This window comes from Mytilus californianus, unplaced genomic scaffold (assembly GCF_021869535.1).
Source record: "Mytilus californianus isolate M0D057914Y unplaced genomic scaffold, xbMytCali1.0.p SCAF_5, whole genome shotgun sequence".
Taxonomy (NCBI): Eukaryota; Metazoa; Mollusca; class Bivalvia; order Mytilida; family Mytilidae; genus Mytilus; species Mytilus californianus.
The window spans coordinates 54,335,959-54,361,949 of record NW_026262701.1 but is presented as its reverse complement, the minus strand read 5'-3'; the positions used below and the strand labels follow the sequence as shown (position 1 = coordinate 54,361,949).

General features: G+C 31.0%; 2 protein-coding genes across 2 annotated transcripts in view; one reads left to right on the top strand and one right to left on the bottom strand.

Annotated features, from left to right (window-relative positions):
- The first annotated feature begins 153 nt into the window (after nt 1-153).
- LOC127702644 (palmitoyltransferase ZDHHC3-like) lies at nt 154-14,931 on the top strand. Its single transcript, XM_052206928.1, has 8 exons — nt 154-352; nt 4,409-4,568; nt 5,185-5,294; nt 6,071-6,132; nt 6,807-6,894; nt 8,216-8,288; nt 9,670-9,778; nt 10,966-14,931. Exons 1-8 carry the CDS (start codon nt 234-236, stop codon nt 11,040-11,042), a joined length of 798 nt encoding a protein of 265 aa, XP_052062888.1. The 5' UTR covers nt 154-233; the 3' UTR covers nt 11,043-14,931.
- Nucleotides 14,932-16,217: 1,286 nt separating this feature from the next.
- LOC127702639 (uncharacterized) overlaps nt 16,218-25,991 on the bottom strand; it is a 117,711-nt gene continuing 107,937 nt past the window's right edge. Inside the window, exons 5-6 of the mRNA XM_052206922.1 lie at nt 24,303-24,523; nt 16,218-22,831 (exon numbers count right to left, since the gene is read on the bottom strand). Coding sequence (XP_052062882.1) covers nt 22,364-22,831; nt 24,303-24,523 — 689 coding nt within the window. The 3' untranslated portion in view covers nt 16,218-22,363. The remainder of the gene's footprint in view (nt 22,832-24,302; nt 24,524-25,991) is intronic.

The window sequence follows — 25,991 nt, the reverse complement described above, 5'->3', positions numbered from 1 at the left end:
TATATATATATAAAGTTAGACATAACGAAATCCAAATAACAGTCTGAGTGATCAACATTTTTAAATCAAAAATTCAAGACCGTTGCTGTGTGTTTTTTCCCCCTATTAGGTACTTATCCATATCCAAATATTAATTATCTCCCTGCATTTCTTTTTCCGGTTGCTAATTTCCAATTTCGAAACATTACAATTTTTAATGTCGATTTGAGGCCATACTATGAAGATATCTGGCTATGGCTGTTTTCAGATCTGATCCTTGTGGAATAATCTGCATTATAATTACATACTCAGCAGTATTTTATGCAGATTACGTCGTGATATGGCATCTTGTTATTCCTGTGATGTCCAACACGTAAGTTGTCTACAGGCCGCGGGCCGGTTTCTATGAATAATAGTCCCCCTTTGATTTGAAATTTAAGGATTAAAAAGTAGACAACTCATGAAAGTATCTGTAATAACACATGCAAGTTATTTTCTGTAATAACCCTATAGAGTAATATCCCTGACTATAAATGTAGGATGAGGGGGGTAGGAGGGGTCCTGATCCCGAAATCCCGGGCTTAAAAACATGGAATCCCGAGGTCCCGAATATAAAAAAATTTAAATCACGACATAGAATTCCCGGATCCCGAAAGAATCAATCCCAAAATCCCGAGCTTAAAAAAACCTGATCCCGGAGTCCCGATTAAGGTCCTACCCCCCTCTAGGATGAATCCTAATAGAAGTTATAACATGTAGTGATGATGTACTGCCCTTAAATGAAGATTTTTGACTGTTTTTCAAGGTTTCCGCCCATTATCTCCATTTTTAGCTCACATGGTCCAATGGGCTTAGTGAGTTTTTCTCATCACTCGGCATCCGTCATCCACCGTTAACTTTTACCAAAATCTTCTCCTCTGAAACTGCTGTGCTAAATTTAGCCAAATTTGTTCACAATCATCATTAGGGTATCTTGTTTAAAAAATGTGTCCAATGATTCCACCTGCCAACCAACATGGCCGACATGGCTAGAAATAGAACATAGGTAAAATGCAGTTTTTGGCTTATATCTCTTCTGTCAAATTTTGCGGTCGTTTATTGGTATCACGACGTCGTCGTTAGCATTGTCAGAAGACATTTGGTTTCCGGACAATAACTTTAGTAAATGTAAATAGAAATCTATGAAATTTAAACACAAGGTTTATAACCACTAAAGAAAGGTTAGGATTAATTTTGGGGGTTATAGTCCTAACAGTTTAGGAATTAGGGGCCAAAAAAGGGCCCAAATAAGCATTTTTCTAGTTTCCAGACAATAACTTGTGGAACGGTGTATGGATCTCTCTGAAATTATACAACAAGTTTTCATACCGCAAAGGGATGGTTAGGATTGGCTTTGGGGGATTATGGCTCAAACCGCTTAGGAAATAGGGGCAAAAAAGGAGGAAAACAAGGGTTTCCTGGTTAATGGACAATTAAAAAAAAGTACAATGTTATGTTTGGATTACCTCCCTTACACTGCTTTTAAATTATGTATTAAGAATTGTTGTATTGTCTTGAGGTGATTAGCTGTCAATTTATTTTTAGAAGTTACTATTTAAAACTGCTGATTAAGGAATATGGCCCCAGACCACAATTAATGATCCGGCTTTTCGTTGTCCACGAATATACATGATATAGTTCCTTTTAATTAGAGTGTATTTTTTCTTAATTTTTTTTCTTTCCCTTCCTCACCCATTTCTTAGTGTTTTTTGGGTGGAAATGAAAGAAGAGAGGTGAAATAAACTTTTGGATGTTGTATTTTAACTGATTTTGATATGGAAAGAGTGATTAGGCCAGGTGCAAAAAGGTGATATTTACAGTTTTCGGAACATCTCTTGACTTGTCCATAGGGATATGGATGTGTATTGGCTAAATTTGTAAGATACTGGGAAGCAATCTTTCTGAATGTTGGATATATGTTTGGACTAGTACTGTAATTTACACACACAAAATATTTGACAAAAAGATTCGGTGCATTTTTTTTTAATGAAACAAAACGTTATAAAGAACTAATAGAGAATTTAATTGTGGTCTGTGGTCATATTAATTTTAGCCATGATTATGTATGTCATTTTCTATTTTAAGACTTTTATGATGTAATAAAATGGGTAATTATGGTTGCAAACTCCATTGGAAATTTGAATTGAGATTATGACCATATCTTGAGGGAAAGAATTTTTTTTAGGAAAGTGGGGGGGGGGGGGGGTTAAAAAATAAATTGTGAGGGGGGGACAAATTTTTCTCATTTTAGATTTCAGAAATTAAAAAGAAAATTTCTTCAAAAAGGGGGTAAAATTTTTTTTTTTGGGGGGGGGGGGGTCAATTTGCAATAGCATAGTGTATTGCACAAAAGCAAAAAGCAAATGATTGAATATAAATTCAAACCATATAACCAATTCTAAGTTCTTTGACTACAGTTATTCTGTGTCAGAAACCTATTATGTGTCAAATATTTAATTACAATCCAAATTCAGACATGTATCAAGCGCGAATATTGTGTCCATTTTTGCCCCAACTGTTCAGGGTTGGACCTCTGCAGTCGTATCCAGCTGTGCTCGCCGAAGCAATTTATTGGCTTATATCTCTGAAACTAAAGCATTTAGAGCAAATCTGACGTTGGGTATAAATGTTTATCAGGTTGAAATCTATCTGCTCTGAAATTTTCAGACGAATCAGACAACCTGTTGTTGGGTTGATGCCCCTGAATTGGTAATTTTGAGGAAATTTTGCAGTACATTGTATTTGGTTATTATCTTGAATATTATTATAGATAGAGAAAACTGTAAACAGCAATAATGTTCAGCAAAGTAAGATCTACAAATAAGTCAAATATGACCAAAATTGTCAAATGACCCCTTAAGGAGTAATGGCCCTTTATAGTCAATTTTTAACAATTTTTTCATAAATTTTTGTAATCTTTTACAAAAACCTTCTCCTCTGAAACTACTGAGACAAAATTACTGAAACTTGGCCACAATCATCATCAGGTATCTAGTTTCAAAAATGTGTCTGATGACCCTGCCTGCCAACCAACATGGCCGACATGGCTAAAAATAGAACATGGGCAAAATGCAGTTTTTGGCTTATATCATGCATATATCTCTGAAACTAAAGCATAAAGAAAAAATCTGACTGGGGTTAAAATGTTGATCAGGTTTAGATCTATCTGCCTTAAAATTTTCAAACATCAAACAATGCGTTGTTGGGTTGCTGCTCCTGAATTGGTAATTTTAAGGAAGTTTTACAGTTTTTGGTTATTATCTTAAATATTATTATAGATAGAGATAAACTGTAAACATGGTAAACAGCAATAATGTTCAGCAAAGTACGGTCTACAAATAAGTTAAACATGACCAAAATAGTCAATTGATCCCTTAAGGAGTTATTGCCCTTTATAGTAAATTTTTAACAATTTTTTTGTAAATTTTTGTAATCTTTTACAAAAATCTTCTCCACTTAATCTACTGGCAATGACTGGATCAAATAGAATTAAACTTAGCCACAATTTTCAATATTAAGTGTATCATGATTGAAAAATGTATCCGATGACCCTGTCATCCAACCAACATGGCCGCCATGGCTAAAAATAGAACATAGGGGTTTGCTATAGAAGTCTAAGGGAAAATTGTAAAAAAACAATTTCAAATGGTCACAACTTGAAAACTAATTTAAATAATGATGAGGGGTCTTCAGTAACTATTGTAAGACTACAATGGGACCTGCTTTTAATTTTACTACTCATGCTACTGGGCCAAATTAAACCAAACTTAGCCTCAATCATTATTAGGATATCTAATACTATTTATGATGATTTTAACCTTATTTTAAATGATTTCCAAAACCACAGTAGATACAGTGAACAACACAGGCTCTTGAGAGCCTCAAGTTTGATAGGTGAGCTGTTCAGGCTATTTATGCTATTAGGAGGCGAGGATCTCAGCCTTTTGTTTCATATCACATTATCTCCCAATTTTTCTCTTCCATGTCTGCAGAGAATGTTTTACATTCTATATTATCATGATTATGGTTAAAGCTATGTGAAACAAAAGGAATGATAATTTAGCAATGTTGACACACTTTTAAGAGATTATCAGACAATTTTAAAAAGCATCATCGAAAATTGTCGAAAGAAACCAGAGCAACACTTGTTTGGTCATCTGCAAAAAAAAAAAAAAAGGAAATAAAAAAAAGGACCCAGAGGGTAAAAACACACCCTGCAGGGTTAGGGGAAACAAACAATCGTTTTTGCATGGCCTCGGAGAAATAAAAAAAGGAACATAGAAAGACACTTAATGAAAATGTGCTTTGTATATTAGACAAAAAACCACAAGTTCATGTAATGATACATTTTTGTACATCATGATATCATTTATGTTCATTTGTATTTCAGATTATGGGGAACTTTTTGTGTGATCCTCTTCAACCTGATCGTATTTCTTATGACAGTGTCACATTTGAGGGCAGTGCTGTCTGACCCAGGGATTGTCCCATTGCCAAAAAATGGACTGGACTTCTCAGATCTACACGCTGGAAGAACTATACCTAACACAGTAAGTTCAATCAATATTAAAGATAAATGTAGTCATATTAATGGTCTGATTGTATATGTACAATTAAATTCAGTGCATTGATTTTTCACACAGGGGTTTTAATTTGTGCATCCAACAAAGCATTTGTCTGTCACATCAGTATCGCTTCTATTATATAGATATTTGAATTTTTCACATGATCCTGAAATCGTGAAAATAAGTATAGACAACCGCACACCTCACTCAAATATCCATGTTTACCATGTTTAAAGTAAATGTAAACCATAAATTAAAGTATTCAACAAAATACAAATTTCCTATAGACGTGTATGTAGAATTTAACAAAACCTCTAATACAAGTATCCATACAAAAATTTCCTTCGACCTAAATCCTCAAAAAATTGATACCAACAAAATTCATTTAAAATTTAAATTTAAGCATTATCATGAAATTCTTTAACAGAATGAAAAAAAGGACAAATTAAGAAAAATCATTGTTGTCTTGTTTATAGACATCCTATCTGTATCACAATCAGTCAAGGCTTGATTCGATAAACTTATGTTTCTGATTGTTAAAATTAAAATGGTTGAGTTAGCCACATAAACATTTTATAATATGATTTGAATTGATTTACAGAAAGATGGCTGGAGTGTATGTAATAAATGTGAGACTTACAGACCACCTAGAGCCCATCATTGTAGAATCTGTAGAAGATGTATCAGAAAAATGGACCATCATTGTCCTTGGTAAGTAGTTTGTAATCTGCAAACAGCTTGATAGACAAAGATCATATGTTGAAAAGATGTTGTCAGAACCAGTGTTTCCTTTGTTAAAAAAGGGAATTTTCTTATACAATATGTATAAAGGTATAACAGGTTCGTACCTTGACCTATAATTGTTTACTTTTATAAATTGTAACTTGGATGGAGATTTGTCTCATTGGCACTCATACCACATCTTCCTATATCTATTAGCCAAAAGTATAGCACAGTACAAAAACCACATCACTGTACTATAAAAAAAACAGACATGCTACATGTATATAAATTAAATGAACAATGGGTGTATTTATACATGTTATAAGATATATATCATGTATATATATTCTTATTTTGTCACCCTTAATAAAAATTGCCATGATTGTAAATAAAATGCCAAAAAAGATATTTTTTCTGATGGCACTGATCTGAGTGTCACTAGAAATAATGTGATATGCATATGAACCCTGCATTGTACTAGACAGACAGATGTATGCTGAGCCACAATTTTAAAATGGTAGTTCATATTACCTGGACACATTATTCTCACTCTGATCTGATCACTGAATACTGCATGCTTGACTGATAAACAGCAAATCGCAATTTTAAAGTGACTTTCATGTACAAAGAACTTCCAGTAATAAACCTTATATCAAAAAAACTAAAATATGCTTGCATAGTAATATACTTGAGATACTTTGATCCACATATAGAACATACTTTGGCAGCTGCATATGATATTATCATTTTGTTTTCTTTTTCAGGATAAATAATTGTGTTGGAGAGTTGAATCAAAAATATTTTATACAGTTTTTATTTTATGTGGGTAAGTTTTTAAAAATGATTGTATATTTTGTAGTGTCATTATCATATATTGTGAATTCATGTATATTCATGGATACTGATTTTCATGGATTGACAGAAATTTGAATCAGTGAAAGTTTATATAGCTGTAATCTTGATCATGTTGATAGATAATGAATGTTTTAAAAACATACATAAGCTTGTAAGACCCTATATCCTCATGAACTAGTCAAATTAGTGAAATAATAGAATGGGGCAAATTATAGATGGAAAAATATGAATCAACAGGAATTATCAAATATATTAGATGTTATAACACAAAAAGGTTATTAAATCGTTACAAATACCTTCCAGAGTAAGGAAATATACAGAAATCTTCATACTAATACAATTGTGTGTACTTTTTTAAAATGGATTTCATGTCATATAAACTGACATCTGTGAAAGAAACAGTGCATCAGATGTATTTTTTTTGTAAGCATAGCAAGGGAAATGTCATGGCTTGTAGTGGGAACATTAGCAAGAACTAAATGTGTGAATATCTGTCAATAAACTAAAGTCCATTGTTAATTTAATCGATACAAGAGCTACATGTATATATCCCTCTATCTAAATTTGATATTTGAAATATAACAACAGAAAACATTGATTCTCATGACAAAATAAAACTCTTCTACTTAAAGTCTTTCTTTGTAGGTATGGCTAGTTGCTATGCCACTACCATGGTGGTCACATCCTGGGTAATGGATCCCAATGTTACCAGCACATATAAGCACACAAAGCTGTAAGTGAATTAAGTAAACTTTGTGAGTAAATGTATATATACATTTTTGTACACAACTGTAAACTCTTTAAACTTTAAAAATTATGGAAATGTTTAAACATAAAAAATTAGTATTATAAACATATATTAGATAAAGTTAAACTAAATAAAAAGAAACATTTTGAAATATGAGAAACAAATAATAATTCATTAGAGACTGGATATGAAATATGAAAATGTTATTCTGGGCCTTGGTGGCCAATTGGTCTAAGTTGTCAAACTACTGTATCACTAGCCTGTCAATACTGAGGTTGTGAGTTTGAACACTGCATGTTACAGGTGCACTCGAGACTCCAATCTTAATTGATTAGGACCTGGTTCTTTAGGGGAACTCAGGCTTCCTCCACCAACAGACCGTCCTAATAGTGCTGACATTGGCCTTAAACATCAATCAATCAATAAAGACGTTAGTTTTAATTGAAAATCTTTACTGAGGAAAAATGTGGATACATTATAAAGTAAATGAATACAACCTTACCAACTCAACAAAGTAGAGTTAAGAACAAGGTTTACTTATGCCTTCTACTTCAACTTTGTCATTAATTATCAAAACAGTCACAATTTTGTTCTTAAATCATGTGTAAATGTATCTTTTTAAAAAACCTTAATGCTTGATAACAGATCTTATACATGTTATAGGCTTCAAAATCAGCACATTTTGTAGATGTTGAAAATAAAATATCATTGATTATACTTCTGAGTAGATTTCATTCAGCAATATTATAAACAGTAATGAACGACACAATCCTATAGCAATACACAGAAAATGTATTTACATAAAATTGAGAATGGAAATGGGGAATGTGTCAAAGAGACAACAACCCGACCATAAAGCAGACAACAGCTGAAGGCCACAAATGGGTCTTCAATGCAGCGAGAAACTCCCGCATCCAGAGGCGTCCTTCAGCTGGCCCCTAAACAAATATGTATACGTATATATACAGCAGATATTCTCTGATTCTGATATGCAAATGATCTACTGTGGATTCTTCTAATTTCATGGGTACTAATATTAGTGGATTGAGGAAAAAATACTATTTTGTGAATATTTGATTTCATGGTTTGCCAAAGCTTGCATACAAGCCTATAGATAATTGGCACTTAGTTGAACATCAAAATTCAAAGTTAATCTATAACCTTGATAACCAGGAAATCCATGACAAATTTGTATCCACAAATATTAATGATTCTGCAGTAGATTGTTCTTTTTAGCTCAACTTGTGTAATTCTCATTGTAGAGTGTACATGTACATAATTGAGACATGTTTTTGTTCTTCTTCAGCATACATTCTGTGATCCTGATAGTGGAGTGTGTTTTATTTGGAATGTTTGTTATAGCTATTGGTTGTGATCAGGTATGACTGTCGAATGTAACATGCATCTCTAATATATCAAAGATATATTTCAGAAAAAATGTTTTTAAACATTTTATGCTTTACAACCTGCACATTAAAAAAGTTATTCTAATGCAACATCGTTTGTGACGTTCATTTTAATTGGATAACGTCACCAATTTTCATGATTACTTACACGAAGTTTGACAGATTTTAAATGTATGATTTGACATTGTTTTCTGTCAGTTTCATTTGAATGGAGATAACAATATTGTATTTTAAGCTCCTAGGGCATCAATTGGTGATCTGATGGTCGCAAATATCTGTTTACTGGCTCCGCTAACGCATCGCTAGTAAACTAAATCTGCGACCATTAAATCAATTGATGCCGTCGGAGCTTGAGATACAATACTATTATCTCCTAATTAGTTGAAAAAGTTATAACACTTTAAATAATATGAGAGCTGCAGGATAAAATTTTTATATTTTTCTCTGAGACTGCATAATTTATCTGAACCTGTAGCCATGATAGCCTTTTTGTGCTGATTCAAAGCTAAGCAACCAATAAATAATCAATCAATCAATCAGAACAAAACTTGCAAAAAAAATGTCTCATTGTTGTTTTATAAAACTAATTATTCCCACGCTCTATCTAGGAGGTGGGGCTTTATTGAAATCACCTTGTCTGTAGGTCTGTTCATCAAACAATTATTTTTGTCACACTTTTCTCAGATACATTTGAAAGGAATGACATCATATTTGGTCAGCAGCTTGACTGTGATGAGTTGTAACATGCAATCACTTTCCAGATGTGTCAGACACCTACTCCCTTCTTGTCTATACTATATTTAATGAACTAAATATATTCTTCACTCATTTCTCAAGTACTAATGAACAGAATTACTTCATATTTGGTTGCAGCTAGACAGTGATGTCTTGTAATGTTCTTACAGACACCTACATTTTGTTTTCTAAAACTTTAAATCCTTCACCTCTGAAACTACAAAGCAAAATATATAAACTGAATTTGACCTCATCTACTAAGAACCTTTATTTCTTACCAATATATTGTGATACCTCATAACCTCCGTTGGATTCAATGTAAAGTGACACTACTTACCTGGTGTCTATATAGAATTGGCTAGATATAAATAATTTTGGATTTTCAATATTTTGTCCTCAAGCATCACTGAAGAGACATTTATTGTCTAAATCCGCATCTGGCGCAGAAAAATTGGTTCTGTTAATGTTATAACAAAATTTAAAAAAATCCTTACACATGTATGTTACTTGCTGGTGTGACTTTATCCAGATGAAGTTTCAATATTATATTGTATTGAATTGTAAAATCATATTTTATGTGTTTGTCTTCATTGTGGTTTGATTATTGATTTTTTTTCAGATATCTTCCATATTAGGTGATGAAACACTTGTAGAACAAGTTAAAAAAGAAGGAATAAGAAGAGAGAAAAAATCAATGTATAGCTTGCTACAAGAGGTCTTTGGTAGAGGTAAATTATCAAAATAATTGTTGTTTTTAAAGTGGGTGTATTTTCCATATAAGCACAAGTATTCCTTGAAGGCACTTGAAAATTGACAAACAACGAAAGCTGTTATAATTAACTCTCATTTCTTGAAATGTTGTAACATTCTGCTCACTGTACCTTGACCTTTAATTTTTAACTTTTTACACATTGTGACTTGGATGGAGTGTTGTCTCATTGGCACTCATACCACATCTTCTTATTTCTATGAACATTTGATTATTATTTATGCATTTGCTTTAATTCTTTTTGAGTGTTATATAGACTTAAAGAAGTTTCTATTGTTTTCAATTTAATTTGTTGTTCCTATCTTAAATGACAGAATTTAATATGTGATGCATAAAAAAGAATAACAGAAATTACCAAAAATATTGCACAACCAAGCTACATTTTTTATCTGAAATCAGAAGACAAATTTCGAACTTTAGATATTTGAATTAATCTTGATTACTGTAAAGCAGAAACATGATGTTGCATTTTTTTTCTTGAGTTATGTCCCTTTGATCATTAAAATCCCATATTGCTACCATTGTTTTCAAAGTACAATATCTGAAATATTACTGTTGTCATTGCTTACTAGGAGTGTTAGTATAAAATGAATGAATTGAGATGACAATTTCTCAAGTAAAACATCTTGATTGGGTTGACCTACCTCAGATTTATCTTTATCATGCCTGTCCATCCGTTTGTCCAACAAATATTTTCATCATATTTTTCTAGAAAGTACTGTTTATCAAAATGACTTCATATCTGGTCAAAAGCTTTTCAGTGAATGATGTGTTGTAACATGTGGGCACTTTTGGGATCTGTCAGACACCAACATTGTGTTTCTCTATACTTTAAATTTCTTCAATACTTAAATGAATTCAATATTATCTTCACACATTTCTCCAGTACTATAGTTTGAATATGTTAAATGAACTTAAAATGTTGACAATGATGATTTGTTTATAATGTGTGTGTTTGCTTTTCAAATTTGTCAGATACCTATAGTGAGTACTTTCTGTTTTTTGATACTTCGAATTTGTCGATGGAGTATGCTTAGTATGACATCTTGTCCATTCTTGTTGTGCCTTACTCAAGTCTAATTTAACTATAGCTATTTATTTTATTTTAACATCCTAAATATTCTAAAATGTCGTTTTTCTTTGCAGGTCATCCATTAGGCTGGCTATGTCCACTGTTCACGGAAACATTAAAGGAACGGTCATCAAAACAGTATATTGTATAAAACATATCAAGTGATAAAAGAGAGCATATCGATCAAATTATTTCTTCTACTGTAATAACAATGAAATACATTATGAGCCCTACAGATAATGAAGTTTCAAGAGAGTTATGAGAAGTCAATAAAAGGATTAATTCAGTGTATGCCCATAACTTTGATGTATACAGACAGGAAAAATAAGCTGAAGTTTTTTTTTGAAGTCACAAAAATACACCCAACATTCAGCTATAAAGTTTTACTTTGAAGGATTGAAAAATAAGATGAAATGTTAGCTACCAACGGAAATATCAATAGACTTCTTACATCTGTTTGGTTCAGCGATGAGGCGTGTGTGACATGGGGTTGCAAATTTACCAATTTGTAATTTTGTCCCCAATTCCCACTCTTTTTCTCCTTTTCTCAGATCCCACTTTTTTACTCCCTATATCCTACATCCCAAAAGCGTGCCATCCCCCTCAGTCATGTCAGTTGAAATATAGAATAACCTGTTTTTCCTGCCCAAATGTTCTAGGGCATCCATTTGATCAGGGTCCTATACTAGAAGTGTATGTATGTATTTTCCAAAACGTTATCTTTGTCTGTGATAACTAGGGAACATAATAGATATGATCTCTGTAGATAAAAATCATTCCATTAGCATATATATTGGTATATAAATGTACTTTGTGTACCTAAAAATATGTATGTTGATTATTAAGTGATACCTCTTTAAATCTTCTTGTACAAAATGTAAGCAGATTTGTGCTATTGTTAATCTAGATATATTATTTTTTTTATTAACTTTAAATAGATAGATTAAGAGGTAGTTTTCAACAGCTGAAAGGAAGAAGAAAATATTTGCTACAACGTAACAGTCATTGCAAATTTAATAATTTTTTTCCATTGTCACAATGTGGGACAATTTTACCAGAAATGTTTCCTTAGGCAGGTTATAGTCCACTTTTTAATTTAAAACCTACTTCTGAGTATGTTCACAATGTAAATACCCATACCAGTGATTGATTTAATGTAGTCAAAGAACTATGTATGAGGGTCTGTATGGGGTTTACAGAATAATGAATAATGGGCAAAACGTGAAAAATAACGGGCAAAAAATATAAAGGAAAGAGAAAAATAGGCCAATAAAATCAAGAGAATAATGGGGTACTGAAAAATAAAGAATAGAGAAAATTGGCAAATAAAAAAATTAAGAATACAGAAATGAAGGACCCACATCCATACCCTCATGTATTTTGTTAATATGCATATCCTATCTCTTAAATCTCTTGTTTTTCATGTACATTTTTCTCATTGTGTGTTAAATCATTTTTTTATTTTAGATCTTGTTATGTTATGTTATGTTATATAGATATTTAAGTTTATTTATTTAGAACTACTGAATTATCAAAAAAAAAAGGAATAGGAGTTGTAAGTCAGTAAATACTTTTATTTCAAGAGGTTAGCTCAGTATTGTATTGAATTTAAGAGGAAAATGTAATAAAAATTATAACTCATTTTAATTTCTTCCTGTAAGAATAAAAGTTTGAATATGTGTGTATAGGTATGCATATAAGTGCTTATTTTTTGGTAAGATATTTTGAATATTCATAATTTTGTAGGTTTTCATGCCCCACCTAGTTTTTTTTTTAAGTTTTTGGTCAAGGTAGTTTTTGATGAAGTTGAAGCCCAATCAACTTGAAACTTAGTACACATGTTCCCTATGATATGATCTTTCTCATTTTAATGCCAAATTAGAGTTTTGATCCCAATTTCACAGTCCGCTGAACATAGAAAATGATAGTGCAAGTGGGGCATCCATGTACTATGGACACATTCTTGTTTTCAGCAGTTAGCATTAAGATACAGTCTAATTTTTAAGTTTTTCAGACATTAATAACTTTCTTAAACCTTCATGGAATTTTATGAAAGTTGGACAGACATAACAAGCTTTTTCATGAAAAAAAAATAGAATCCCAATTTAATTTTGAATTTTGTTTGAACATTTTCCAATATTTTACTGTTAAATGGACTTTAATTTTCATCACAGTGTCAAACCTACATAGAACTTGAGCAGATTTTTTTTATATGAATGAAGAATGTCATAACCAAAGTTTTGTTTATTTTTTATTTTTCTGCATTTTACTAATAAGTGGACTTGGTTTGTTTTGAAGTTAATAAATACATACAGTAGGGGATTACATTTTTAAGACATTGTTAACTTTGATAAACCTTCATGAAATGTTTTGAAATTTGGAAATAAGCTTCTTAAAGTTCAAGAATTAGAAATATCTGAAGGGAAAAAAAAATGTGTTTGTATTTTTTCTGTATGTAACTGATAAATGGACTTAATTTTTGTCATCAATATTACACTTGTACACTTACAACAGCAATTGCAAGTGAGACACTTAGTTCAGCAGAACCCTTTACAATTTTGTTATGATTTTCATACTTAAATTTTTCAATTTATTGAAGAGTTTTTAATGACGATCATATTATTAATTCATTACTGCCTATGTTATTGTTTTTTTTTATTATATATTGATTGGTTCATTGCTGTGAATTTGTGTTTTTATACTTTGAATATAACAAAAAAGCGGAAATATCATTGATTCGTGAGTTTTGAATTTGCAGTTTCATATTATGAATTTGTAGTTTCATATTTGTGTAAATAACAAAAAGGAGGAAAATTTACATTTCATAAGAGGTTGAAAAACACATGGTTTGATTTTGAAATGCACTCTGATTGGAACTCCATGGATAAGAGTTCTTTTTCAATGATATAATCCGTAAATAAAATTCTTGTGCACCTAATTAAACTTGTTAAAAAAAATAAAATTTATAGTTTATGTAAATGCAATAAGTGGTGCCAATAATAATATGTATATATGGACTTGTATTTATGGTGTCTAGAAAATATTTTTGCACTATGATTTTTTACAATAATTTTTGTGATCAATATTTTTACATTGTGCTTCTATTAGTACAGTAGGATTAATGCTAAAAATGTAAAGAATTTTAGTTTGTAGCTAAATAAATCTGTTCAAAGTACTACATTGACTTTTATAAAGATGCATGGTGTTGCTTCAGAATTGAGCTTTATACAGGTCAGAAGATTAAATCAGCTTAAGCAATTTTGTTTTAAAATTTTTACAACGAGTAAGCCACAAAGGAGTAGGGGCAATAAGGCCCTAATTTGTCCCAAATATTAGTGCAAATTGAAAAGTTACCATATATACATTTTCTTAAATTTGTCCTAAATACACTAGGGTACAAGGTGTTCAGAAAATAAAAACATATTTCACATTTAATGAGTAACCATGAAAACACATGACGTAATTTGTATATGTGGTAAAATTTCTTGATTTTCCTTGTGTTTTACGTCAACTATTAAATGTATGTGCGCATGCAAGAAATAATAATTTATTTTTGATGAGATTGTGTCAATAGTAATAATAAAGCTATTCTTAAATTATTCTGTTGTTTCTCGGCTGCACACAACTTTCCTGCAAAAGAAATAAGGATGGAAAACAAAACTGCATAAAGTCTGCAGTTTTCTTCATTTTAATGAAAATAGTGCATAATATGACGTAATTGCGACATCATAACATCAAACATCTTATGTAATTTGTTTATATTTCTTCATTTTATTCATTTCAAAACAGGCTGATATCAAAACTTTTCAAAATATCTACGAAAATACATTTTTTCCTCAATCCACAAAAATTGGAAATCATGAAAAAATAAGTTAATCCAAAGAACTTCAAAAACTTGTTAAAAAATTCATATTTTATTGTTAATAAATAGTGTAGTTATTTGTTTAATTTATTTTGTACATGATCAGTATTTTTATTGGTTTCCTGATCATCTTGAAAACATTTTCATTTTATATGTTTAATAAATTTTTTTAGCTTCATTTTGTATTGTTTCTTTAAAACTGTGTATGAATACAAGGTTCACTGTACTGTAAATTAAGAAATTATTGCGAGATTTTTATTAATGCGAGTAATGCAATTTAATGAGTATCACAATAATAAGAACTTGCATTCTGAAATCTGATACATATATAACTGTATGTAGATTTCCCTTAAATCGCAATAATTAATCTCGCAGTTTAGTTCATTCTTCAAAATCCCAATAATTTCTGAATTTACACTATATACGATTGTTTGTTGTTTGGTTACTATCCAGTGGCAAATATTTATTACCTACTCCAGTTGGTTATATTGCTGTGGTATTTTAAAGCTATGTTGACAATTCTTGTAATTTTTCAGTGTTTTTGCTGTGAACTTGTTTGAATTAGTTTCCATCTTTTCCATGTTTATTCTGTGACAATAACACTTGCTATCTTGCTAGGCTAATATCGAGATCAGTGGGTCTTTTGTTCTTATATTTAGTTTTAAAACAGAAGTTCATTATTGGAGGAAGTGTGGAAGCTGGAACACTGTCCAAAGATAAGGCAGAGTTGTTATTTCATTTTGGGGGCTCTGTGGTGCCATAATGATCCTATATAGAATCATCCAAAAAACATCTGTGATTCAGTGGCAGAGTGGTCCAAGTAGTTAATCTGCAGTGATCACTAGCCTGTCAACACTGAGGTTGTGAGTTCTAACCAATGTTGTGCCACTGTGTTTTTCTCCGATTTAAATTGACTAGGATTGACTGTTTTCCTGGCAATGGTAGATGGTTCTCTCTGGACACTTCATCTTACTCCTCCAATAAAATCTCAGGTCAGCATGATAGCCAAATGAAAATAACACTTTATAATTTTGTTGCGTTCAAAGCACTTCTTTTGATTTATCTTCAGCAGGAACGTTCATACCCCAAAAAACATTAATATTTGTGTTTATTAATTGGGTTTTAGTCAACACTTAATAAAACTTCTCAATGCATCCCTAGTTGGAGTGTTCATATTTTTAAGACGGGCCTTTATTCATTAGAAAATATTTGCCCATTGAAATTTTTTTCTGATAATCATGATAATAGAAAGTGCTCAACGAATCTACTTATAAAACACAGTTGCAAGAAAAAGTATATGGAGATATCATGGTGTCACTCATTATATAGAAGGTAGCACACTTCTCCTTGAAACAGAATTTTGTTGTCGCAAAGATTCATCTGCTGTAAGGAGGACCAGCATTCAGAGGTCCATTTGACCCTCTTTAAGCCAACACTATTTTCAAATGAAGAAGAAACAATACAAACAAATAAAATTTTTTAAGTTAATGCTGTTAGAATAAAGAAATAAAAACAGTGCATAACATTATACAAAACATCTCAACAGGAAAGAATTGTCACACATTAAATATAGATATAATATTAATAAATTAAACTTAACTATATAACAATTGTTTATCAATACAATGCTTACTTTTTCAAAGACACAAAATAGTTAACAACTTTTTGATTACATAAAGCATCGTTTATGGATGAACTCTTTCCATGGCATTCCATAGTTTTACCAATATTTTTTATTCAACTTAAATGTTGACTGAAATATTTCATGCATATTTAGGCTGATTTTAAAAACTTATGTCACACGCTAGGATCCATGAGAGGGAATTATAAGCGTTCAATTAAGATTTTACAGAGAAATCAATGTATATCAAAATATTATATTAAATATGAAATTATCCACACAAAAATATGGATTTTTAATGCCTTGAAGGAAATTTTGCACACACGAAGGCCGTCATAATTCATTATTGCACTGATCAGGAATTTCAGATACTTTCATGTACCTCCAATATCCTCCCAAATAAGAGGACTGAAGAAAAAAAAACACCAACAGGACTTATGTTACTTTTACTCCAATAACTAAACTAAAATATCTGACCAAAATGACATTTATCTTTTTATACGCCCGTTTACGGGACGTATTATGGTATACCGTTGTCCGTTCGTCTTCAACATGTCGGACATTAACTCAAAAACGCTTCAAATAATTTGCATGAAACTTTGTTGAATTGTTTATATCTATTGACGTGAGCTCCCTTTCGTTTTTTATAAATTTTAGATTTTACGTTTCCAAGTTTTGGGATTTTATTCATTACAAAAAGGGGGATTTTCCATTTTTCGGACAATAACTCAAAAACACTTTCACCAATTTGCAAGAAACTTTGGTTAATTGTTTATATATATTGACATGAGCTCCCTTTCGATTTTTATAAATTTTAGATTTTACGTTTACGAGTTATGGGGTTTTATTCATTACAAAAAGGGGGTTTTTCCAGTTTTTGGACAATAACTCAAAAATGCTTTGAGCAGTTTTCCTGAAATTTCAGTGAATTGTTTATATCTATTGACGAGCGCCCTTTCGAATCTTATGAATTTCAGATTTTTCGTTTACTAGTTATGGTGTTTTATTCATTAAAAAAAGGGGGATTTTCCAGTTTTCAGACAATAACTTAAAAATGCTTTCAGCAGTTTTCATGAAACGTTGGTAAATTGTTTATATCTATTGTTGTAAGCTCCCATTTGATTTTTATAAATTTTATATTTTACGTTTCCGGCTTATGGGATTTTATTCATAAAAAAGGGGTGATTTTCAAGTTTTCAGACAATATCCCTAAAGTGCTTTGAGCAGTTTTCATTAAACTTTGGTGACTGATTTATATCTATTAAGATAGCATCCCTTTAGTTTTTTTTTATAAATTTCTGATATGACATTGAGAAGTTATTGAACATTATTCGTTGAAAACGTGACGGGCGTATCATGGGCTCATGGCGCAGCTGTTTATTGGTAAGGCTTTGGTTCATGTTTTTGACTATAACTGAGTATTTTGACATGTGTATAAAATTATAGTGTCAATTCTGCACATTAGTGTACAGATTATATCATCTTGTTCAATAAGCGATAAAACCATCATAATTTTGCAGAATTTAACAAATTTTTGAATTTCTGGAGCCAAATAATGACTTTTATACATTCTGAGTTCCATTTTGATTATCAACAAACATAAAAAACAACAGTTTCCTTATTAAGGCACAAAACATATATTATCTCTTAATTAATAACATAAGTTAATTAATATCATAATATTTAACAATTAAAGTTTTTAAAAGCATTTAATTCATTTACAACACAGAAAACGTCCAAAAAAACAATAAAAGTTAATATTTTACTCCATTTGAAGTTTAATTGCAAAAAAAAATGGTGGGATTTCTTCTTCAGTTGTATCAATATATTTAAATGGGATCATACCATCTCTGAAAAATTACTTAATTGAATGAATAATTATTTGCACATTTGTACACACGTATCAAAGTATATAAAAATACTTGTTTAACTACAATATTTCATGTAATTTCCTATGGTCATTGAGTAAAAATATTTATTGCTATATTTTCTTGAATTTTGCTTTTATCTATTTGTGTGATAATTTTCTTTCTTATGCTACATACTCAACTAAGTTTAAAAGAGTGAATATGATGACTTTATAAAGTGACATCGTTGACGTTAGCAGCCTTTGAAAAAAGCAGTAAACACAGATTATGTATGGTCTACCAACTCAACGAAATATTTCACCTACATAAGTTTGTAGCAGACAACCCTTGCGGCGGAGGACATTTTAGCACATTGATTCGACATTTTAGCGAAAAAAATCGGACGTTTTAGCGCCAAAGTATAGCCCATTTTAGCGCAAAATTTTTAACCCATTTTATAATAAATAATAAATATTTTTTTTTTTTTAATAGAATCAAGACAGCACAATATAAAAAATGTCACGTCCATTAAAAATACAACACTAAAAGTCTAAAAGGTTAAATCAAATGTTAAAAGTCCGTTCTAGCCTGGAATTTATATACTAGAGAAAAAGTAAAATAACAAAAATACCGAACTCCGAGGAAAATTCTAAACGGAAAGTCTCAAAGCAAATGGCAAAATCAAAGTAAACATATAAACAACTTAAACATTAAGCCAGCATAAATTACTGTTCATGGTTTTAGTAAGGTGAGTATTATTCAACCAGGTGAGTTATCGCTAAAATGGGCTATCGAAAATACAGGTGAACGGATTAATCCTGCGCTAAAATGGGCTCTACTGTCTGCGCTAAAATGTCCCCTACTAGTTTAAAATTTTTCGCTAAAATGTCCTGCGCCCAACCCTTGACCATCTCTTTTTTGAAACCATAGATAATCTATGATATCAGATGCATGTAATTGAGATGAATATTTATTTTGTAATTTGCATTCTAGGGATATTAACGATATTGGGAAATTATCGAATTTTATAGGGATTTGCACAAAAACCAATTTACTTTACAGAATTTACAAACAATAAGCGATATTTTATAAAATTTGGTAAACATGTTATGACATTTTCATTACTTTAAAAAACAATGATTAGAAGACTCCAAACAACTACTTTTCACAAGTTAGTAAGTGATAACTATTGAATTCAAATAAAAATCATACAACTGTCAGTGGATTTTTTCTCAAAAGTTAAAACAAAACTTAATTTAAAAAAAAATCTTGTTTACAACCTAAACAGACATTACTATATAAGATAAGATAAGCAATCTTTATTTTGTTATGTTTAGTAAACAACAAGAAATCACAAACTAAAATGATTAAATTACATAAAAGAAAAATTCAAAATTGATGAATGGATGGATGACTATCAGATTAACAGTACAGTCAGCTGAAATATCTAAGTCACACGCAGACATTGGGGAATTTTTCTGAAAATCGAGGGCAACATAAACTTCTCCCTGGAGCTTCTCTAAAGCTAAGTGGGGAGTCCTAGGGCGACTATGTCGCTCACTTCGCCTGGTGTGGTGACCCCTGAATTATTCTTTAACTAACGGAAGTTTGATAACTGCACTGCATTTATATTAGATAACTGCACTGTACTGGGAGATAACTCTAGGCTATAAGAGCTAAATTTTTAAATGGAATCCTTAAATGTATAAAAATTGTATAAAACATATAATATAAATAAAAAAATAAGAAATTTAATATCACATTTTAACCTCAACCCTTTTTTTAAAGTACATATTACCTTATGGTTATGTCTAGTTCATCAACACTAATACATTGATTGATTGGTTGGTGTTTAAGGGCACATGATACAGTTTGATCCCACGATGAATTTTTGACGAAAATTTGCATACAAGCTTTTTTTCACCTATTCAAATCAAATATGTAATAAAAAACATAATTTCATGTGCCACTTTAAGAGATAATTGGGGTAAAATTTTAAATATTTACTCAAAATTTAGTTTTTTTGGACATTTCTATCCTTTGGATAGACATACCTAACTTTTTTGTTTCAAAAGATTAACACAAGCGGATTTTTGTTAAAATATTTGGAAAATTTTCTTAGCATAAGTATGCTCTAAATTTGTACAACAATTCTTTGGAAATAATTAATTGTTGTCAAAGTTTCAGGAGTTTTGAAAAAAAACGGCATTTTTTGCTGTATATTTATCTAATTTTAAAAAATTTCATCGTTGACTTTTTCATGAAAATTGGTACAAATAATCTTCATACGTAATCAAACAAAATGTCATTTTAAAAAAGAGGGGTCCATGAACTTGTTTTCAAGTTAAATCAGTTTGAATGATAAAAATCAGTCGAAAAATGCATCTTTTCCCGATATGTCACAATTTGACGTCGCGAAAACAACATTTTACGTTAGCAACATCATTACCTCCCCTGTAACTGTATCGTATATATATGCCCTTAATGCAGCTTCTAACACTATTGTGTTATTTCCTGGTGTTTTTTTTTTTTTTTATTGGGGGTGGAGGAAGTCAATACATGGTTACTGGATATATTTAGCACATCAGTTCAATAAGAAAACAAAGAAGTACATAGATATCATTTCATTTCATAACAATTATATTACATGTATGTTTCATAAGAATTTGGTCTTTTGACTGGATGACAACAATCATGAGGCATTACAAATTATATTCTATTTCTCAAGAAAAATGCAACATTCATAAATGCATGTGCTAAACCCACAACAAAATCAGTGCATTGGAAAACAAACAAAAAACTTGATATAACTACTTATTTCATTGTTGTAGAATATAAAAGAAATTATAAGAATCAATTTTTAATTTCATTTTAAGGGGTAATAAAAGCATTGATCATGTAAAATGTTTAGTAAAGCGCTTCAAACAAAATGTGCTCCTTTCAATGCTTTTACAACCCAATAAAATTATAAAAAGAAGCATTCAATTCAATTCAAAAATAAAAATTGTTTCATGTGATTGCCAAGAAATTTAGAAACAAATTGCAAATCATAAGTAATTGGAATTTTAATTTTTTTTTAACTTGAGTTCTTCTCATTCATGCATTTATAGGAGTTTAACAATTATTTTCAAGAACTCTTTCAAATACATCTATATCTTTATTCCAATAAATAAAGATTATATGATATTCAATAAGGCATTGCAGAAAATCATTTTAACAATTCATCAAAATCAAAAGCTAGATACATAAACACGATAAAATCATAGGGGGCAGTATTTTCGAAAACAGACATGTTTACAATAGTTTTTTCATGTCCAAAAGAGGAGAGAATCAATCTCCATTCTCTGAGATGGATATTATGGCATAAGGTGCTGGCAAAAGAGTTCTTGCCAAATATCGATATAGCTTGCCTTGACACACAAACTCTTGAAATTCCTTGGTACATATTTGGTTTATTCTACAGATTTTGTCATTTTTGTTTGTAGTCTTATGGTCATCACATACATTTCAGCTTGAATGACATACGTTCAGACATATGGAATATAGTGATGATGAATGCTTCTTTGGAAGTTCTGCACTCTTCAATATGTTTCGTTTAACGTAATACTAGGTTTTACAAATGTTCAAGAATATTTTAGTGAAACTTTTTAAAGATCAGAATTTTATTTTGCCATATATTTGTAATATCTTTTAACACCAAAAACACAATTCTTAAACTATTGTAAATTAAGCAATTTTTGCGATGCTTTTTAAAATTGAGAAAATTGCTAATGGATAGGTTTCACAAAAAATTGAAAAACTTGCATTTTAAATCTTGATAGCATTATCATAAGTATGCAGCGTTTCCTGTAAATCCAATAATTAAGCTCACATTTTTGTTCATTGCTCAACAATCGCTAAAATAAATGCCCCCACAAATCTCTGAATTTACAGTATACTATGTGCATTTATAAATAGATGATACATGCTTTTTTATTGTTCTTCATATTAGTTCAAAACAAATGGCCATTTTTTCAACAGCTGTAGAAAAATTAAAAATTCCAGTCTGGATTATTTCCCTATTGTCAACTCCTTATACATGTTGTAAGCTATTAAAAAAATCCCAGAAAGACAGTCATTGTGAAGGTATTGTAAATATTCAACTAATTTCTTTTTTTAACTAAGAAAGAATAAAGCACAATTGGAAGAACCATAATAACCAGCACTATCCCCCCACCCAGCAGATAAATTGGAGGTTTCAAAATGTCCACTTTATGGTCACATAACTCATTTAGGCCTTCAATTGTAGCATCATTTTTTGACTTGATAAAGTCGTAATTTGCACAGATCGTGTTGAGTTTTTCCTCTGTTATAACTGGCTTCATTCCAAAATGCAGAAGTATGGCCATAAACAGCACCTGGATGGTGATCAGAAGTAATAAGCTTGGAAAGCCAATTCCTGATGTTGCCTGTTGTTGATCTCCTGGGGGTACTGGGTTAGCAGCAGGTGGTTGTATTCGTGGTGGAACCGACTTTGCCATTTCTTTAGATTCACGTAATATATCTGTTTCTGGAGAGCGATAATCAAGACGGGCTTTAGGGTTTGTTACTTCTAATGCATTACTGAAAACCTGTAAAATAAAATTATTGCTGTTGTTGTTGTTCATGAAATTCATGCATTTATATTTAATCTAATGCACAGTTTTTCCTATCATTATTTTCTTTTATTCTGATACCAATTATTAAAAGTAAGTCATACGTACATTCTTAAAATACCAAACTTTAAAAAATAAATGGGGAATGTGTCCATGGGACACAGATGATGCCCCCACTTGCATATCATATAAAGTTATAAAGGGACATAACTGAAGAACGGTAAAAGTGACGCTAGCCAAATTTGTACTTGATCGGAGTTTTGTGGTAATAAGTATTGTGTATAAGTTTCATAACATTTGGTTGAGGCAAACTGAAGTTAGAGAACTGAAACAAAAAATTCAGCAATTTTTCCATTTGTAAAGGGGCATAACTCTAGAACAGTAAACATGACGCCATGAAAATTCAAGCTTGATCTGTATTTTGTGGTAACAAGCATTGCATGTGTATAAGTTTCATAACATTTGGTTGAGGTAAACTTTAGTTGTAGAACGGATGTGTACTGATTCATTATTTAGTCTTAGATGCCTGATTTTTTTTTTATAAGTTGTTATTGGCTATGAACTAGCTGTCAGTAACTGCGAGTACTCTCAGATCTGTACTTAGTGTCTTTTTGTTGTTGGGGTGTACAAGTACCCGGCCACGTCCACTCTGTGTTTTTGTTAGATATATTTCTATTTGTATCCCTCTGATGAGTTAAGCCTTTTTCAACTGATTTTTATAGTTCATTCTCATGTTGTACCAATACACCACTGTCCCAGGGTAGGGGAGGGTTGGGATCCCGCTAACATGTTTAACCCCGCCACATTCTGTATGTATGTGTCTGTCCAAAGTCAGGAGCCTGTAATTCAATGGTTGTCGTTTGTTTCTGTATTTCATATTTGTTTTACGTTCATTTTTCTGTTCATAAATTAGGCCATTAGTTTTTTCGTTTGAATTGTTTTACATTTGTCATTTCGGGGCCTTCTATAGCTGACTATGCGGTATGGGCTTTGCTTATTGTTGAAGGCCAGAAGGTAACCTATAGTTGTTAACTCTTGTGTCATTTGGTCTCTTGTGAAGAGTTGTCTCTTTGGCAATCATACCACATCTTCTTTTTTATAGTACTTGATTAGTAATTCTTTACTGAGTTGACATCCCTAGACTAATAAGCCGCTTACCTGCTGTTTCATCAGTTTAAGAACACGAACATCAATCTGTGGTATAACTGAAAACATATAAGCCACTAACCTGTGTTATCAATTTAAGAACACGAACATCAATCTGTAGTATTACTGAAAACATATAACATGTATAAACCACTAACCTGTGTCATCAGTTTTAGAACATGAACATCAATCTGTGGTATGACTGTAAACATATAACATGTATAAACCACTAACCTGTGTCATCAGTTTTAGAACATGAACATCAATCTGTGGTATGACTGTAAACATATAAGCCACTAACCTGTGTCATCAGTTTAAGAACACGAACATCAATCTGTGGTACAACTGAAAACATATAAGCCATATCCTTATCTATATCTTCACAATAATTCTTTATCCTAGCAAAGCGATTTTTCGGTATTCCAAGATGTTTTCTGAATTCTGTCTCTCTCTTCTCCACTTCTGGATCCTTACTTCCATTAAACTTGTCAGATTTTGTCATCACACCAAATATTGGAATACCTAAACATGCAATTTTACAATAAAATTATTGCTAATAATAATATCACAATTATATAATGTTTTGTGTACTAATTTGTATCTTTTGCAACATTTTATTTATTTTTACTCGATTCAAACTTCACAAAGGTTACCTGTTGATTGAAATACATTAATGTTTTAAACTTCTGTGAATCACGTATTACTAAATGACCTTACTTATTTCACCACTTTGTATTAAGATTTTGGCATTTGCAGAAAATTATATATAAACAGGAATATAACAAGAGATTCTTAAACAAATTGTTTTGTGATACAATTGCTTAAATCATCTTATATTTGTATCAAAAATGTTGTTTTTTAAATAATGATAATAGACTTATTCATGAATCACAATTATTTATGATTTGACTATATTAGGTCCAAGGACACAGTTATCGTCCAATATAGTCCCTAGTGTGAACAGTGTATAACTTGCATTTTTTTTTTATACACTTTCCCAATTTATTTCTTGATATTTTATGCATGAAATATTAAGTAAGGGGATGAAATTATATGTTAAAAAAATTTGGGTGCTGAATCTTTATGTTAAGTAGTGATTTGGTCCAGTTAAAAAAGGTCAAAAATTAGAATGTCTGATGAAGCTGTCAAACTGAATTTTAGCCCCCCTTAACACAGAATTGTCAATATTTTGAGTTATAGCTGGTAGAAGTTTCTAGAATTTTGATATTATTTGTATCAATAGTAGTACACTACACTGTAAAAATCTTTTTAAGATAGAGCAGGTGCGATTTTTTTAATTTGAATTTATTGTCTAAAAGAAATGCACTACGAAATAACTGTGTTCTCGGGCCATATCTAGGGGGAGAAAATTTTTGCTTAACTATTGTTTAACTAAGGGTTTATAATTTGACTAGGGGAGATAATTTTTGTTTAACTATTGTTTAACTTGGAATTTATTATTTGACTAGGGGAGATAATTTTTTCTTAACTATTGTTTAACTAAGGGGAGATAATTTAACTGAATACCACTGTTTTTGAAATATCAAGACAGAGGTTACTGTGTTACCAGGCGATTAGGACGAAGAAGTCGCTTTCCTGTCCGTCACTTCGCTTTGCCTGACCGTCAAAAGCGAAAACAAGTCGCCCTGTGGTTTACGATACTCGCTTTCAGTCGCTTTCGTCATCTGCCATATTCAATTTTTACCAAGACGATGAAACAGCAATTTTTCATTTAAAAGTAAAGAAATGCAAGACATAAACGATTTATTTTCTTCAGAAAGAGTTTAAAGCATGATTTCAAAGTTGGTGGCATGTTATTTCATCAAAACAATTTTTTATCACTTTATATTTCCGGTACTTGTTACTCGAGGGCGTACATCAAATCATTATAACTCAGGTAATCTTACTTTATTATTATCTGAATATGATGGGACTATATTATGTAAAAATATATCTATATATGTAGGACTCAGCCTCAGACTCTAAAGTG